This window comes from Rhinatrema bivittatum, chromosome 5 (genome assembly GCF_901001135.1).
Source record: "Rhinatrema bivittatum chromosome 5, aRhiBiv1.1, whole genome shotgun sequence".
Classification (NCBI taxonomy): Eukaryota; Metazoa; Chordata; class Amphibia; order Gymnophiona; family Rhinatrematidae; genus Rhinatrema; species Rhinatrema bivittatum.
In genome coordinates this window covers 30,031,180-30,049,882 of record NC_042619.1, presented here as the reverse complement: position 1 = coordinate 30,049,882, position 18,703 = coordinate 30,031,180, and the positions used below count along the sequence as shown (strand labels likewise).

The following is an 18,703-nucleotide window of genomic DNA, read 5'->3' as shown; positions in this document are numbered from 1 at the left end:
ATTGCGGCCAGGATTATTGGATTTCTTTTGCAGGTACGCTTCCTATTAATAATTACTAATAACTGATATCCCTATACCCGCCCATAGGGAAGCTTAGTAAATATATTAGGGAATCCACAGCTCATCTTAGGCTTTTCCTGTAAATTTACGCACTGATGGCCGCATACAAAACGGAAGGCAAAGTTAAAGCCTTCCGTTAGTACTCCTATTCTTGAGAAAAGCCAAAAGTTGGTAGCTGATTGGTTGATTAACCCGCCGAATACTCCTGTTGAGGGGGTCGCTGTAGGGGCAGAGATGGAGCAGGATCTGTCCCTACTGACCGATAACGTATCTTTAAGTCCAGGAGCACCAAACGTTCCACCATCTCCTGGTAAAGAAAAGGATATATCCTTTATACTACCAGAAACTCCCCAGGTTTTGGAAGGGAATCTGGATCTATCTAATGGAGCTATACAGGACAATGAAGCATCGGCAAGAAAATCCCCAACAATTATTGAACAAGGAAATGTGGAAGAAAATCATGTGACACCTGTGTGCGTACCCAAACAACCTTTAAAACAACTAAAAGGAAAACATACTCAAGAAATTATAGTCAGGCCAACGACTATAACAATGGACACTTTATGGAATGTTTTGACAAAATTGGACTTTTCTATAAAAAACTTAACTAAAGCGGTTAATGAAACAAACTTAACTGTTAAAAATAACTCAGAAGTTTTGGTAGTACAGCAAAAACAGATAAAGGTAGTAGAACAGCGTATAGAGCAGATAGAAAAAATAGAGGTCCAACAAATTAAGGCAGAAGATGAAATACAAAGGAAGTTAGAAAATTTAGAGAATAACTCACGGGCTTTAAATTTAAGAATAATAAATTTTCCTGTCATTAGTAAGGTGTCTCCCATTGAGTTGTTCAGGATGTATGTTATTAAAATCTTAAACATTACAGAACAAAATATGCCTACCATAGTCAGAGCATTTTATATAAATAACTCGTTTAAGACGAAAGAAAATGTCCAAACCGTTAAAGAAAAAGTAGATGGGGTAGAGGGAGAAAAAAAAATGGGGATTCTACATTAGACTTGTCAGATTTCTTAGAGAAATCTCAAGAAGAGTTAGTTGTGGGTAAGACAGGCACGATGCTAGTAACCTTCGCTTTCATTACCGATCGAGATTTGGTTATGAAATATTTTTTCCATAATAGGTCCAAAACCTATTATGGTAATAAAATATGGATATACCCAGACCTAGTTAAAAACACTCAGACTAGGAGGAAAAAATTCTTGGAATTAAGGCCTAAAGTAATAGAAAGGGGAGGTCAATTTATTTTACGATATCCCTGTAAGTGCTCACTTAAATTGGATGGACATAATTATCAGTTCACAGATCCAGAACACCTAAAAACACTCCTGGGTTGATGAAGGAACGTTAGATAGAGATAGATTAGGGGGTTAAACCTAATTTACTTATATATTATTTTGTTTAAAAATTGCTCAAAATCTATAAGCATCCCTAATTTTACTTTACAAATACAGAAGTAATGTAAGAAAATATTAGGTTTGAATGAAAATATTCTATGCTTGATTAATTTCTTTTCTTATATTACATTACTGTCTGTAATTTTCATATGGACAAGTTATCCTTGTATATATGTTGAAATTATAAATAAAGAATTTAAAAAAAAAAAAAAAAAAAAAAGAACCGTATCTGTAAAGATATATATCATGTTGCCAATTGTGGTTTTTCTTTTTGTTTGTCATAAGATTGGATGATCCCTCGAGCCACAGGGGTCTCCCTTCATTCTCATTTGTACAATAAGCTTTAGCAAAAAATAAAATAAAACGTTTCGGACACAACTCCGCAGGGTGGCGGGTGGGTTTCGTGAGGACTACATCCTGCTGTCCTGGGATAACACCTATTAAAGGTAAGCAATTTTGCTTTATCCCAGGACAAGCAAGATGATAGTCCTCACACATGGGTGATTAGCAAGCTACAGGCTGAGTCATATGTGTATTGGACCAACAGCGTATAACTTGTGCAACGGGCACAACAACTGGTGTACTGTTGGAAAAAATGAGGCAGCCTGAAATCACAGCAGGTTGGATGTGGAAGGAGTTGGGATTATACTTTCCCACGATGGTCTGTGTGCAGCCTGCCTTCCCAGAAGGGAAGGCACGTCAGGGTCAGTCAGGGGAGCCGTTTCTCGGTCCCAAAAGGGCTCTTCAGTGTCGGGGCGCTCGCAGCAGTTACCGGCAGACCCGTTCCAGCTGAGCACGGGAATGGAGGCCATTTCGGCCATGTTTCGCGCGCTGGAGCCGGTTGCTGAGGGGAGAAGGATTTCCCCTCCTCCTCTTTCCCCATGGCCCCAGGGGGAGGCTGTCATTCACTCAAATCCCCTGGGCCGGCAGAGGAGAGCCCCGAGGGGGCTTCAGACTCCTCTTCTGATTCCTTTTCCTCTGAATTTGTGTTATTACTACATAAAGGGGCGGATTTTAAAAGGAGCGCAAATAGCCTACTTTTGTTTGCGCTCCAGGCGCAAACAAAAGTACGCTGGATTTTAGTAGATACGCGCGGAGCCGCACGTATCTACTAAAAACCCTGGATCGGCGCGCGCAAGGCTATCGATTTTGTATAGCCGGCGCGCGCCGAGCCGCGCAGCCTACCCCCGTTCCCTCCGAGGCCGCTCCGAAATCGGAGCGGCCTCGGAGGGAATCCTCTAACACCCTCCCCTCACCTTCCCCTCCCTTCCTCTACCTAACCCACCCGCCCGGCCCTGTCTATACCCCCCCTTACCTTTGTTGGGGGATTTACGCCTCCCGGAGGGAGGTGTAAATCCCCACGCGCCAGCGGGCCTCCTGCGCGCCGGGCCGCGACCTGGGGGCGGGTGCGGAGGGCGCGGCCACGCCCCCGGACCGCCCCGGGCCGTAGCCACGCCCCGTACCCGCCCCCAAAACGCTGCCGACACGCCCCGAAAACGCCGTGACGACCGGGACCGCCCCCGACACGCCCCCCTCGGAGAACCCCGGGACTTACGCGAGTCCCGGGGCTCTGCGCGCGCCGGTAGGCCTATGTAAAATAGGCTTCCCGGCGCGCAGGGCCCTGCTCGCCTAAATCTGCCCCAAAGCCTTTAAAGCCAGGAGGGCAGCTCGGAAGCGCTCTGGAGGGCGTGTGGACCAGGAGCCCAATGGTCTAGGTAGCCATAAGGGCAAGAGGTCTCGGGCAACAAAGGAAGCAGGGTTCCAAAAGCTATGGACTTGTCCGCGGGAGGATTCATCATCCAAGGATTCGGAACAGGGCGTCCCGGAACCTAGCGGGGCATCTCAGGAGAAACAGCCGGACGAGGGACAGGATCTGCCTACCGATCCTGGGGGTCCACAAATTGTGGAAGGAGATGACCCTAAGGTGGTCCACCTTTTTCGCAGGGATGAGTTAGGTCCCTTAATTCTGGCCATTCTGGAGGAGCTGGGCATTGAAATCCCTCCGGAAGATTCTTGGATGGGTTCGGTGGATCCAGTCATGTTGGGCCTGCGTGGTCCGACCAAGTCGTTCCCTTTTCATCTCTCTGTTACGGACTTGTTGTTCCGAGAGTAGGATACTGCTGACCTGGGTCTGAAGGTCAGTAAGGCTATGGACAAGTTGTATCCCTTACCAGAGGAGGTGTTGGACCTTCTCCGAGTTCCGAAGGTAGATGCTGCGGTTTCGGCTGTCACGAAAAAGACCACGATCCAGTGACGGGGACGACAGTTCTCAAGGATTTCCAAGATCGGAAATTGGAGGTACAGCTCAAAAAGATTTTTGAGCTGTTGGCGCTTGGTGTCAGAGCAGCCATGTGCAGTAGTTTCCCCTTGAGAGCAGGCCTGCGCTAGGTTCAGCACCTACAAAATAGCACTGCCCTTACAGAGGAGAAAGCGGTACAAGCGGGACACCTCGAAGTGGTGGTTGCTTATAGTGCAGATGCTCTTTATGACCTTTTGCATACTTTGGCCAGGTCTATGGTTTCAGCGGTTTCGGCCCGAAGACTTCTTTGGTTGAAAAATTGGTCTGCGGATGTGTCCTCCAAGGCTCAATTGGGCTCTTTGCCTTTTAAAGGAAAACTGCTTTTTGGGAAAGACCTGGAGGACATGATTCAATCCTTGGCTGAGAGCAAGGTACTCAGTCTACCTGAGGATTGGCCAAAGACAAGGGGGCGCAATTTCGGCTCACTCTTGTTTCCGGGGGGAATCGGAGGTTCTGTTCGTCTCTGTCTTCTGGATCTTCCTTTCGACAGCCATTGGGAAGGCAACAGTCCTGGTCCCAGTCCGTTTGAGGCTGGCGCTCATGCACGGTGTGCGCTCATGCACCTTCGCTGGCGGGGGCTGCTGGAAGCCGCCTCGCATGGGGAGCGCCCGATCCGCCCCGGGCTGCTGAAGCCGCTCTTGCTGCCGGCTGCCCCCGGGAGGAGGGGAGAGAGGACTGGGGCTGCTCCGGAGCTGTCAGCATGCCCGCACGGGAGACCGGCACCCATGGACGCGGCCAGGGCAGATGAGCGGGGGCTGGGGGAAAGTTTGCCTGATCCTGGCTCCTCTAAAGGTCTTGTCCCGGGGGGTGAGGGGGTCAGGCAGTGAAGCAATCATTTGCATGCGCTCATGCACCTTCGCTGGCGGGGGCTGCTGGAAGCCGCCTCGCATTGGGAGCGCCCGATCCGCCCCGGGCTGCTGAAGCCTCACAGGAAAGTTTGCTCGTGAAATTTCATCTCTGTCTGCTGGGGCTTGCCTGACGCTGCACACTAACGCAGGGGTAAGGGTAGGCGGTAAATTAGCAGGTTAAACACGCGGCAAAACTGCAGGGTTAAAAGGCGATAATCGGGGCGCACGTTACTGTATGGGAGGGAATAGCTAATCCGATCGTTTACATATCATATACATGCTGCGGGCGGAAAGGGTTACCCGTTGATTTCAAGAAGCGGTAAGGATTGGTTAAAAGGGATAGTGAATCGCGGGTTGGACTTACGCGGCCAAATTGTGGGTACAAAGCGGTTAGAAGCAGGGTAACCGCGGCTGCGCTTTACTGTATCGGCCTGTTAGAAATTAAAATGGTCTGAAAGGCATTGCTCTTTTTTTCTTCTGATATAATTCACAATCAGGCAGGAAGAGTCCTGTGCAACAGTGCAAACGCAGTAGCTTACATCAACTGGCAAGGAGGCACCAAGAATCCTGTGTGTATAGTTAGAGTCCCAGAAACTGTTTTCATTGGGTGGAGCAGCATCTCTTGGATCTATCTGCATCTCATGTGACTGGGGGGAGGAGGGAAATTGCAGGCAGACTTTCTCAGCAGACATATGCTGGACCCCGGCCCCAGAGTGGGAATTGTTGTGCAAAGTGATGACGCATTCGCACAAAGTGGAGAGTTCTCCAGCTGGACTTGATGGCATTGAGGGAAAACACTAAAGCTTTTGAGGGGTCTTCGGTTGCAGGCAAGATTTGGAAGTAGAGGATTTTGATGCTCTCTCACAGCCACCTCCATGTGGAATTCTGCTGTATGTGTTTCCTTCTTGGCCCGTAATAGGCAGAATCTTTAGGTGTATAGATGCTCCTTGCAGAATGGTGATCCTGGTGGCTCTGGAATGGCTGCGGTGGCCATGGTTCATAGGTCTGGTAAATCTAACGGTGGACGGACCTCTATGGCTCGGGCATCTCCCCAGGTTGCCTCTTCAGGGTCCAGTATTCTTGGAGCAGGTGAATTGCTTTTGTGTCTCAGCTTGGCTTTTGAGCAGCATCAGTTGAGGTTGAAAGGCTATTTGTAGAAAGTTATTGCAACTTCGTATTAGGCAAGGAGAGTCTTGGCTTCCTTGGCTTATGTATGGGTGTGGAAGCTGTTTTAAATCCCGGTGACTCAAGGATGGAGTTCCTCCACATCACATCCTATTCCTCGGATCTTTTCCTTTTTGCAAAAGGGCCTGGCCCTGAATTCTCTTAAGGTCCAGATAGCAGCCTTGGCTTACTTCAGGGGGAGAGTCCATGAATCTTTCCTGATATCACATCCGGACATAGTGTGATTCCTTAAAGGAGTGAAGCATTTGCAACCCCCAATGAGTCGGGAGGTTCCCCCATGGGGACTTAATTTGTTTTTGTGGATTTTGCATGAGCCGCCTTTTGAGCCTTTCAGGAGGGCGTCATTGCAAGCCCTCATGTTGAAGATGGTCATTTTAGTGGTGGTCTGTTTAGTAAGACTCATTTCTGAGTTACAGGTACTATCATGAAGGGACCCTTTTCTTTAATTCTTGGAGGCTGGGGTATCTCGGTGCACGGTTCCTTCTTTTTTTGCCAAAGGTGGTATCTCCATTTTACCTAAATCAGACTGTGGAGTTGCCTGCCTTTGGTACTTTGGAGTCATCATCTTGGGAATTGTCTTGGTTGGATGCATGCCATGTCCTTCTATGCCTTTTAAAGGTTACCAACAGTTTTTGGAGGACGAACATAAGAACATGCCATACTGTGTCAGACCAAGGGTTCATCAAGCCCAGCATCCTGTCTCCAACAGTGGCCAATCCAGGCCACAAGAACCTGGCAAGTACCCAAAAACTAATATTCCATGTAACCATTGCTAGTAATAGCAGTGGCTATTTTCTAAGTCATCTTAATTAATAGCAGGTAATGGACTTCTCCTCCAAGAACTTATCCAATCCTTTTTTAAACACAGCTATACTAACTGCACTAACCACATCCTCTGGCAACAAATTCCAGAGTTTAATTGTGCGTTGAGAGAAAAAGAACTTTCTCCGATTAGTTTTAAATGTGCCCCATGCTAACGTCATGGAGTGCCCCCTAGTCTTTCTATTATCTGAAAGAATTAATAACTGATTCACATCTACCCGTTCTAGACCTCTCATGATTTTAAACACCTCTATCATATCCCTCCTCAGCCGTCTATTCTCCAAGCTGAAAAGGACCATCTGTTGGTCCTTTTCAGTGGACACAGTAAGGGGGCAGGGCTTTGAAAGTGACCATTTCTTGGTGGTTAAAAGAGGCTTTGCTTCCGCTTACATACTGTATGTAAAGGTGTTTCTGGAGAGACTAAGGGGCGCATTCCACTAGGGTGCAAGCTGCGTCCTGGGCTGAAAGTTGGTATCGCCACAGGAGATCCGTAGGGCGATGAAATGGTCTTCATTACCCACTCTTGTCAAGTATTGCAGGTTGGATGTTTGGGTTCTGGACTCACCTGAATTTGGTGACTGTGTGTTACAAGCAAGTTTTTCAGGTTCCCGTCCAGTTAGGGAAGCTTGGATACATCCTATGCATCTGAACTGATCTGGGGGACAATAAGAAAAGGAAAATTGGTTCTTACCTGATAATTTTCGTTCCTTGAGTTCCGCAGATCAGCCTTGAATCCTGCCCTGGATTTGACGACTGCTCTGTTCTGTGTGTTGCCTTTTTTTGATGTTCACGTTTCTTTATGTACAGAGATCCTCCAGTTTGGGGATTAGCTTTTCCCTGCTTGGTTGGAAGTGGGGGTAGTTGTCATATTTTTTGCTTGGGTACAGTACATGCTAAGCAACTGCAGGTAGCACATTGTCTTAAGTACGACCGGATCAGTGAAGCTTTTCTTCTCTGTTTGCACCTGCTGGTAAAGGAGAAAAACCCATGCGTCTGGACTGATCTGTGGGACTTGAGGAACGAAAATTAGCAGGTAAGAACTAGTGTTCCTTTTATGCAGCGTAGGATGCAGCCTCCCCAACGTCGCCTCTGGTGCTGCTTTTTGGTCGGCCATTATATGCCATTGGGTAGTAAATGATTCTGTACCCTTTGCTGCCCCCAACTTTACTTCAGCAGCACTCACAGAACGAGCTATTTAAGGTGTTCCCGTAGGTCACATTATAATCCTGTAGTCCTGGCATGGTGCTGGCTCAGGAACTGCATTTTACCTTCATACTAAGGCAGGTTTTTTTTATATTTATAGTTTGTTTGCTGTTGTTTAATGTTGCAATTTGTATGGGGTTTTTTAGGCCTTGCAGGAAAAGCTGTGGAATATAGCGGCCCCACTTTACTTAAAGCAGAATGCTCTGGCGATCACAGCAGCAAAACAGGTCAGTACTTGTTTTTTGATTCCTCCAGGGTGTGCGTAAGGTTCCTATGTCCATTTTTTCTTCATTACTTCTTGATGTTAGTAAGTTGAACTGTTCTCTAGTAATCGGTGAGATGTCTTTGCATCGTTGGATTTTCATGTATTAATAGCATTTAATTATATGCATAGTCCCCAGTTTCCTGCGGTAGATTTTCAAGATTCTGCAAAAAGAGTTAGTAAGTTCTGTGGCAGAGTTTTTTCAAAATTCTACAGCAGATTTGCATAATTTTGCATAAAGATTAATATCTGACTATGCAAATAGTCATTTTTTTTTTATTGAAAACTATTAGTTATTTGTTTTTAAACACTGTTGAAACTATATAGAAATAAAAAATGTATCAGCTACAAAACTCAACAATTTATCACAATTACCATGCTGTACATTCCAGGCTACCTTCTTGGGGTCAGGCCGAGGCATATAAGTTACAAACTTTTAACTGTGAAATGTTACCTTTGTTTTGAACTGAAATAATACCATCCTTTGTATATTTTCTTGAGAGAGTCTTTGTCATCTTTCTCAGTATTTGAGCTTTGTATGCTAAAAATGCTCTGAACAACGGCAATTTGTCATGATGCTAATTACACAGAAAGATGTGGGTACATATATTGGACACATGACAGCAGACACAAAAGGGCTTGAATTAAACTATTATGTCTGTGTCCTTTTTAGAGGATAGCCTCTTAAAAAATGTGGGACATAATTGTTTAACATAAGTTTGAAAATTGTCAGCAGTAGTGCCTGTCATCAAGGCATCTGTGATTTGAAGATAATACCCTCTCTGCCAGCTATGAGACACCAGCAGTTGCAGACTTCCAAAAATACAGGCAGATCTTTGTAAACGGTGTATGACTGTCCACATATGCAGGTGCAAGAACCTTTATTAGGGATTAGGGAGAGGCTTTCATCTGCTGCTGCCTCACCCCCCTTCTGTCCCCTGCAGGCTCTTTAAAAGGGGAGGGGCTGGAGCAGTAGCAGAGAGGGCCAAGACGCGAAGGTAGGTACCCTTCATCTTTCTTCAAAAGTCTGAATTAAGAGGTGAGAAAGCTTCAGGTATGTTGATTCTGTGGCAGGTTGTCAATTATGCAGCAACAAACTAATCGTGCGGTTTCTGCCACAGACACACAATGGCAGGAGGCCAGGGGCACCGATTATATTGTATGCCCAGTGCCCTCCACTAACCACACCTTCTAAAGCAGTAGTTCCCAACCAGTATGTCATGGCACACTGGTGTGCCTTCAGATCTGATCAGATGTGCCATGAAGTCACCAGTACCTGATGCTCACATCCAGGCCAGTATTGGGCTCTTTTCTCGGCACCTCACGGCAACAAGAGTCACCAGCGGTGGCTTTTAAATGGATAGGAACTCCTTTCTGAGAACATTAGTAGTCATGCATGCCTCCTCTTCCTAGCTGCAACATGAGCTCTTGAGTGTGGTACATGAAGGGCACAGATAGCTAGGACCCGCTTTCTGCAGTACAGAATTTTGAGTCCTTCAAGCCACTGTTTTATCTCCAGGATGAGTAAGACGGAAAACAGTATGCATTGAGCACTGGTTGGGATTCACTCGGTGCTGGAAACAGCAGCAGCGATGAAGCTCTGGTACAAGAAGCAAATATCTGAGTCCACCCAGTGTCATTTCAATTTCTTGTGCTCCACCTCATTAAAGTGAGTCTCCTGGATAAAAGCAATCTGAACTTTGAGTCTATTCAAATATCTCAATATCTTTTGTCACTTAATTGGGGATGTGAGGCCTAAGACATTCCAAGTGATATAATTAAACTGTGTCAACTCATCCTAGACAGTGAGACTTCTGACCGAAATAATAGAACAAAAGGATAAGGTGAGCTGCACCCATCCACCACAAGGACATCATATGACGATCAAGAGAAACAGAAGGCCATATCACCAATTCACAACAGATACGCACTCCCACTTATATAAATACAAACCATTCATTCCCCACCACCCCAGCCCAACAAGGCGTCTGAACATAATATAAAGAAAAATAGCAAACAGTTCAACATGACCTCCATCAGAAACACAGGTCCATTAAGCAGACACTCGAATGCCACTTTCAGATAGTAAGCTTATGTAATGGAAGTTGCACATAAACATGATGCAGTTATATAAGGCCGCTTGATGACCATCTGCAGTAGCAATGCCAACCCCATAGCTTGGCATTTCGCAGAATAGCCCAATTGCTAAAATGCTAGATTCAGAAGAACTTTATATTTGCACACTTAAGAATTGCCAGAGTTTATCTCACAACTGGTGAGCTGGTTCCAAAGGATTCTGAAATTCAGACAGTCCCATCTTATCACTACAGGGCAGGGAAGCCAAAGAAGAACTCCCAATTATATTTGGTCCTGGCCGACTGGGGTCTTCAGCTGTACTTGGCTTGTAGGATATTGCCTTTGGTCCCTGTGGATACATACCAGGGTCATGGTTTTCATGCAGTATATAGGAACCACTTCACCAAGTCTCTTCAACTTGGGTTGGGCCTCACATAGGGATTGAGAATATTTAATGGCTTCCTTAGCTGAGTCAAAAGACTTAACAGCACCCTCATGCCACACTTTCAGTGTAGCTGGATACTGAAGGCTGAATTTAATTTTGCAATTAAAAAGCTGTGAGCACACCGAAAATTCCTGCCGCTCCATTGACACATAGCAGAAAAATTTTGGAATATGAAGATCTTTCTCCCGTCATATAGCAAGCTATTGTTCTGTACTCCCGCAGTAGAACCACTTTATATGCATAGTTGAAGATTCAAGCAATCACAACACGTGGCTTGTTATCTTGCTGTTTTCGAGCAATTGCGAAAAAAAGGTTTTGACGATTTTCTGGGGAACAGGTCCCTTAATTATTAGCAAGGTAGAGTTGGGTCTTCTTGTTTCTTACTTCTGGGTGTAAGCAGCATGGAATAGACTTTTTTTTTTAATAGGATTTCCAGGTAATTCCAAATTATCCCAATGGGCCACTGTTGGAGACAGGATACTGGGCTCGCAGGACCATTGGTCTGACCCAGCATGGCTTATCGTTTGGTCTTAAATGCATTAGACAAATAGCTTTTTTAGCTGGTGCAGAAGGTTAACTGGCGTAGGCATACTGTGGCCTCTGAAAACAGAAGGTTGTGTTTAGGGCTTACATCCATGAGCATAATCTGTGCTGATGTGATCGTGTCCCTGATCCTTGTATTCAGTCCTCTCTCCTGCGTCACTGTCAGGTGCTGTGTTTTCATTGCAGATTCTGGGAGAAACGTACAAGATGGAGTTCATGTACAGTGGATTAGAAACAAGACAAGTAGCCATTATTCACCACATGAGACTGCAGGCAAAAGCATTACAGTTCATTGTGACTGCTCGCACCACCAAGGGGTAAGTAACTGGGTTCCTATGTGTGGGTCTATGTTCTCTGTGAATAAGCAGGATAAAGTCAGCCATGTAAGTGAGCGATGTCATCCTGATGGCACTGGGATGGAAAAGCTCTCTGAGCTGAGATATAAACCAAGGTTTTTCTGAGCTTGTACAGGACTACCCACACAATGGTCCATTGTACAAGTTTCCTTAGTTTTTTTTTCATCTGTTTGCACAAACAGACAAATTGTTTTGCTATGTTCTCAAGCCACTCGTCATGTTTTTTCGGCATTCAGTTGTGTTTACTTTATTCTTGATAATGAAAAAAAAAACTCCTTAAACTGTAAAAACTTTTTTTGTAATTTTATTTCTTTTAAAAATTGAGTTTAACTTATCCTTCCTTCATTTCACCCTGACGGGCTTTTAAGATGTGTCCTCTTTGTGATACAAAGTTTTCTCTCACATACTGCCATAATCGCTATCTGAAGTGTTTGGGCCCTTCGCATGATATACCCTATTTGCACTGCCTGCACTCGTATGTCCCTGAGGGCCAGAAGATACAAAAGTCTCACCCTGAATGAGTTCCAGGAATCTCCTCATCCTCTGACTTCAGTAGGTAAGAGGAAACCTTTGAAAGCTGGGGGACCTTCACTTAAACTAAAAAAAAGGCAGAGTCCTTCTATGCTCAGTGCCATGAGTTGACGCATTATCGGTGCAGGCACCATATCTTCTCTAGCAAAGAGGGAGATAAATTGTGCTCCTCAGTGCACAAGCACATCTGTGCATACCATCCCAAGGCTTTAGTGCAGAGAAATGAAAACGGCTATCCTCCATGCTAGATACAGAAAATAGGTTGGCACAAGGTAGAAAAGAGTTGCAGAATGTCTTTTAGATGCAGACAATATTTCGGTGCTGTCAACTAGCAAAGTAATGGTAGACTTATCAGTGCCACAGTTGTCTTGGTGCTCAGACATGTAAACATGACTTGTAATGCAGAAGATTCCAGTAGCCATACCAATTCTAGTTCCAGAATCAAATGGCTTCTCATCAGTATGTCCATCACGAAAGGAGGGACTCCATTTCTTTGTAGAGAAAATGTGATTAGAGTTATCTGTAAGATATGCCAAATTTACCATTTCCTCCTTGAATGGAAATAATGTCCTTCATTTTGGACATGATAGCTTCCATGTTAAGTACTCAATACACTATCCTTTCTTATCAGGCAAGGGATGAAATGGTTCAGACTCAGGTACATGAATCAGTCTTTTTCAAAGGAAGATCAACACCGGAGGTCCCTCCTACTATATTGTTTTGACACTCTTAAAAAGGTTCAGAATTGTCCCATGATTCTTTCTCCTATTACTCAGGTCCCCGCAGGAAAGATGAGCCAGTGGACGTTAATCTCATGGCCCCACACAGTTGTAATTTTGTGGATGTACCCAACCAGGAAGTGTCTTAAGTTTGTGAGTCCTGTGGAGTTAGAAGGCTCTGCAACTCAGACATTAGTGGGCTCTGGGCATGTGAAAATGCTCAGTTGAAGAGACTTGGTGAAGTGGTTCCTATATACTGAATGAAAACCATGACCCTGGAATGTATCCACAGGGACCAACAGCAATATCCTACAAGCCAAGTACAGCTGAAGACCCCAGTTGGCCAAAACCAAATAAAATTGGGAGTTCTTCCTTGGCTTCCCTGCCCTGTAGTGATAAGATGGGACTGTCTGAATTTCAGAATCCTTTGGAACTAGCTCACAGGTTCACTTTAGGCCAACAACAAACTAACATTTCCAGAGCTCTTCCACTTAGAAAGTTCAGATCTGTATCATAAAGACACTAAGACTCTTAAATCCAGGAAGCAATGCCGACAGGAAAAATAGGTGGCTAATTTAGAGGCCACAAGGGAGGAAGGGTCGAAGTTTGGGGAAGAGCAGCAACCTACTCAGTATGTCATACCTAGCCCCTTTGCATGGGAAAATGGTGATCTGGGAAGTTTCAGGCAGGTCCAAAGGGAGGATGAGCCCTTTAAGTGGGCCCGGGAGCATATACAGAGGGTGGATGGAAAGCTAGTCCCTGGAGTACAGATTACACACTCTATTCCTCCTTATTTTGTAAGGAAAGGGGACCTATTTTACCAAGTCACAAAGGGAAGTGTGGAGGGGGAATTGAGAGAACATCTCCTAGGTCTCAAACCATATCACTAGAAGGTCATGCAACTAGTGCACAGCCGCCTTCTAGGGGGTCATCTGGGTAAAGAAAAGACTCTAGAGAAAATATTGGTATGGTTCTATTGGCCAGGTCAACATTAACAGGTCTAATTGTATTGCTGGTTCTGTCTTACCTGTCAACCCACAAAGCCTGCCGGCATATGGGTGGCATCTCTTATACAAATGCCCATCATCGAAACCCCTTTTAAAAGATGGGCATGGACCTATTGGGGCCATTAGAGAGATCTAGTCGAGAAAATAAGTACATCCTTGTCATTGACTATGCCACAAGATATCCAGAGGCAGTACTGCTGTGGAATATGAAGACCCTGACAGTGGCGACCGCCTTAATGGGAGGTCTTTTTACAACTTGGGCTGCCCAAGGAGATCTTGACTGATCAGGGGACCCTGTTCATGCCCACAGTAATGAAACAACTTTGCATCTTGCTTAAGGTAAAAACTTTGCGTACCTTGGTGTATCACCCGCAGACCGATGGCCTTGCTGAAATCTTCAATCAGATACTCAAGCAAATGTTGAGGAACTTTGTGGATGAAGATGGCAAGAATTGGGACTCATTGCTACCCTACATACTGTTCACAATCTGTGAAGTTCCCTAGAGCTCGATGGGGTTTTCCCTTTGTGACAGGCCGATACAGTAAAGGCCGCGGAAGAGCAGATGAACGCCCGCTCTCCCGGTGCGCACACCGGCCCCTCGCTGGTGTGCACGATGCAGTATTTAAATTAGGTGGCGCGGTAGAAACGAGCAAAAGGAGATGCTAGGGACGACCAGGAGCAGCGGCTGTCAGCGGGTTTGACAGCCAACGCTCAATTTTGCAGGCGTCAGTTCTCGAGTCCGCTGACAGCCACGGGCTTGGAAACCGGACGCCGGCAAAATTGAGCATCCGGTTTTCGGCCCGACAGCCGCCGGCCGACTTCCAATTTTTTTTTTTTTTAACTTTTTTTTACCTTTTGGGACCTTCGACTCCTCTCTGTGTCAGCCTGATTGAGTGCCTTGTGGGGCTCCCTTTGTTTCTTGTCCTATAGGCCCACATAGTGGATAGGCACATTCACTTTTAGTATAAGTTAAGTTTGTGTATCGTAGTTAATCTCTCCTGTAAAAGTGTGGAAATGTTCTAGCCAGCGTTCACGTTCCCTGTGTCTTTATTTGTTGCAGAGTGGAGCCACTTTATGGGATATGTGAAACATTTTTACAAGAAGTGGATTTTTTCCAGAGGCAAGTATTTTACTTTGCTTTTCACTTCAACACTTTTGTAAAATCAGACATCATAAGAACCCCAATGAAGGGCAGGATTTTCCTGCCTTTGAAGTTTTAAAGATCCTAGACGTCTCTCCCATGTTTTTCACAAAAAGCTATGTTGAGCCCTGTCACTGCATGCATGTCTTGCTTCTAATCTGTAGAGATTTAAGATGTGAAGATAAAAATGCACAAAATCTGATGTGTGCCACCTGTGTAGGGCTGGTCAATGACCATTTTCATTAAACTTTTCTTTAGTTTTTGAAATCCTTGTACTCAACAAAAGTTGCACACTGTGGCTTAATAATGCTATATTAGTAAGGTAGGCAGAACAAAATAGATTTTACTGCCTCTCTTGAGCAGCTGCATTAAAAGAAATAGTTTCCAGCACATCAGCATTTCAGATGCTTATATAAGCGGTAATCCTACTCTCACCCACCAATTACAAAGTTTAGTTTTGCTCATTCTGAACTTTGCCATACTGCTGTCCTGAAATTTCTCCATCGATGAACAGGACTGAATTAGCCATGACATTGATGACATCAACAGGTGGCAGTGAATAGACCTTTTCCCCAAACTCATAAAGCTTTTGTTGTACTGAACATGTGCAGGAATTCCCATGTGGTCGTTGCTTCGTGAGCCTTCTCGGTCTTTTTCCATCCGAGCACCAGCATTGTGGCCAGATGTCCTTGTTTTCCCAGAAGTCGAAGGTCTGGAAAATTGAAGAACTGCATTAGGTCTTTCAGAAGCCGCAGTTGATCCTCTTTCTGAAGCGCAGCCTCGTCTGCCTCCTCGGGTAGGGTGTTGAGCAGGAGCTCCTCCAAAATATTTCCCCCTTCAGCACAGCAAGCTGAGTCTTTGGGGTCAAGTAAACATAAAAAGTCACAAAATGCACTGAAGAAGGTCTTCAATGTATTTGACACGTTTGCATTGAGCCCCAGAGCACAAAATGTATCAAACATTGACACTATTGAGAATTAGACCATCAGAATAGGCTGCTCCATCATTGACATATCATGCAGAAGTACTTCCAATGCAGCTATACGCTGACAAGCCGACAATTTTAAGAGAGCAGAAAGAGAGATGCTTCACCTGCCCTCACCAATTACTGGAGAATTTTCATCAATAAAGTTGCTGGGACAAGGATTACACCTGGAGACCCCAAACCCCATTTGTTCTCTGGTACCACTCACATCTAACTGGGCCCCAATACAAATTCTAGAGCGCCAAAATGATGAGAGAGATTCCATTCTGGTATCAGAAAAGGATTTTCCACCACTCACAGTAGGCCAATGCGACAAGGCGATAGCAAAAGCCAGAAGAATGCTGGGATGCATAGAGAGAGGAATATCGAGTAAGAAAAGGGAAGTGATTATCCCCTTGTACAGGTCCTTGGTGAGGCCTCACTTGGAGTACTGTGTTCAGTTCTGGAGACCGTATCTACAAAGAGACAAGGACAAGATGGAAGCGGTACAGAGAAGGGCCACCAGGAAGGTGGAGGGTCTTCATAGGATGACATACGAGGAGAGATTGAAGAATCTAAATAGAGATTGAAGAATCTAAATATGTACTCCCTGGAGGAAAGGAGGAGCAGGGGTGATATGATTCAGACTTTCAGATACTTGAATAACTTTAATGATCCAAAGACAACGACAAACCTTTTCTGTCAGAAAAAAATCAGCAGAACCAGAAGGCACGAGCTGAGGCTCCAGGGAGGAAGACTAAGAACCAATGTCAGGAAGTATTTCTTCACGGAAAGGGTGGTGGATGCCTGGAATGCCCTTCCGGAGGAAGTGGTGAAGTCTAAAACTGTGAACGACTTCAAAGGGGCGTGGGATAAACACTGTGGATCCATCAAGTCTAGAGGGCGTGAATAAAGTGGAGGCAGCAAAACACTGCACGGAGCGGCAGTAGCCACAGAGGCATTCACGGAGCGGGATGCCAGTGGCCAGTAGTTGGGTTCCACCTTCACGGAGCGGAAGAATGGAGGGCTGCTATCTCCAAAAAAATAAATAAATAAAACAAAAAATAAAAACTGGGGTGGGTAAGAGTATGGGGCAAGGGGGTGGCCTGCTTGTTACAGCGGTTGCTACCCCTAATTGAGCTAGATGTCACTTGGATGCAGATATGGAGCTGCTCTCTAAATTGGTGGTGGAGTGGAGGGGAATTAGGGCTGGAGGGTACTGGAAGCCAATAGTAACAGGTGGGAGAGGGAAAAAGGGAAAAAAAATGGATAAAGTGCGTGGCTTGCTGGGCAGACTTGATGGGCCGTTTGGTCTTCTTCTGCCGACATTTCTATGTTTCTATGTAAGTAGTAGAGTTGGTGAAGGATTTCTTTCTCTCTAGCAGCTAAAGATGAGGAAGATACCTTCTGACCTCTTCTTTTCAGAGTATCAGATTTGCTACCTTCAGAAGGAGTGCCAATATCCCCAATGCATCAGAACCCCCATGAGGGGGTTCTAGCCCTCAGTACTCTATTGCAGCAGAGTCCAGCCAATCAAAGGATGAAAACCAAGGTGACCAAGAGCCCCTCCTCAGTCACCTTCTTTATCATTGGGTTGCTGGATTAGTGATGCCTCACCTCTGGGCTCCAAAGAGGGTTCAATGGGAATACCTTTCGAACCCCTACCAGAGCTTCCAGAACACTTGTCTCTACAGGAAGATCTTTCTTACTGCAGATTTCTGCACAAGTTGGGCAAAACTCTTGGAGTTAATGTGCTTAAGGGCAAGGCTCCTCACACAAAGGTCTTCGGCTGCCTCCACATTTTGGAAATACCAGCAGAGCTAGAAGCCATTCCAATCCATGATATCTTGCAAGAATTACAAACAAGAATGTAGGAGAATCCTATTTCCTGTATCCTAGTTGCAAAGAAATTTAGTCCTCAAATACAGAGTGCAAAAATCCCCGGGGTTTATAATAGTGCAACTACTTCGGCAATCAGTTGTAGTAGAATCAGTACTTTAAAAGAATGAAGAAAACAAGAATGTTTTCAAATACTCCACCAGGGAAAGATCCCAAACTACTGGACAGTTTTGATAAAAAGGTATTTCAGAGCTCTGTGCTTAATGCACATATTTCTGCTCACCAATTTTACATGGTTCAATAAACATGACTGCATACAAAAACTAAAGCCTTTCCTTTTGCCTGGTGAAGGCAAATCCACATATCCTCAGCCACTCTTAAGTTGCTGAACAATATATTTGATCCATTTATGAAGCATTCGATACCATTGCATGCACTTCATCAACCTCCATTGGAGCACACCACATGGCTTGGTTGAGAGCTAGTGGCTTGTGTAATGATGTTCATGACAAGTTGGCGGATGTTCCTTGCCTAGATGATTGTCTCTTTAGAGAAAAACTCAGAGGAACAGTGACGCACATAAGGGAACAATATGTAGTGGTCCAGTCCCTCTCCAAGGGATTGGAAGAACAGCCTTCTGTGAGGAGAGCTTAATATGCTTTTAAAAGACCATATTTCTAGAGACACCCCTTCCAACAATTCCAATATTACCATGTTCTCTCCTCTGCTTCCTCAATAGCAACAATTTTTGGCTCATACTTGACAATGCAAGCTCCAACAACTAAAAGCAATGCAACAGGTCCAGCCCAAATCTGGACCAAGTTTTTGACCACTTTACAAACACCGTAACCACCCTGTCTGGTAGCAGGGGGAATTCAGTAATATCTGGAGGGAGTGGGGCAAGATCACTAAAAATCACTGAGTTCTCAAGATTGTGGAGTCTGAATAGAACTTGCTTTTTCTCCCAACTTCCCATGCTTCCTCATT

General features: G+C 45.1%; 1 protein-coding gene across 2 annotated transcripts in view; it reads left to right on the top strand.

The window, feature by feature from the left end:
- Positions 1-18,703, top strand: part of INTS4 (integrator complex subunit 4) — a 133,970-nt gene that overhangs the window by 101,253 nt on the left and 14,014 nt on the right. For both annotated transcript variants that reach the window (XM_029602195.1, XM_029602193.1), the window contains 3 exons: positions 7,979-8,059; positions 11,345-11,475; positions 14,833-14,892. In XM_029602195.1, coding sequence (XP_029458055.1) covers positions 7,979-8,059; positions 11,345-11,475; positions 14,833-14,892 — 272 coding nt within the window. The remainder of the gene's footprint in view (positions 1-7,978; positions 8,060-11,344; positions 11,476-14,832; positions 14,893-18,703) is intronic.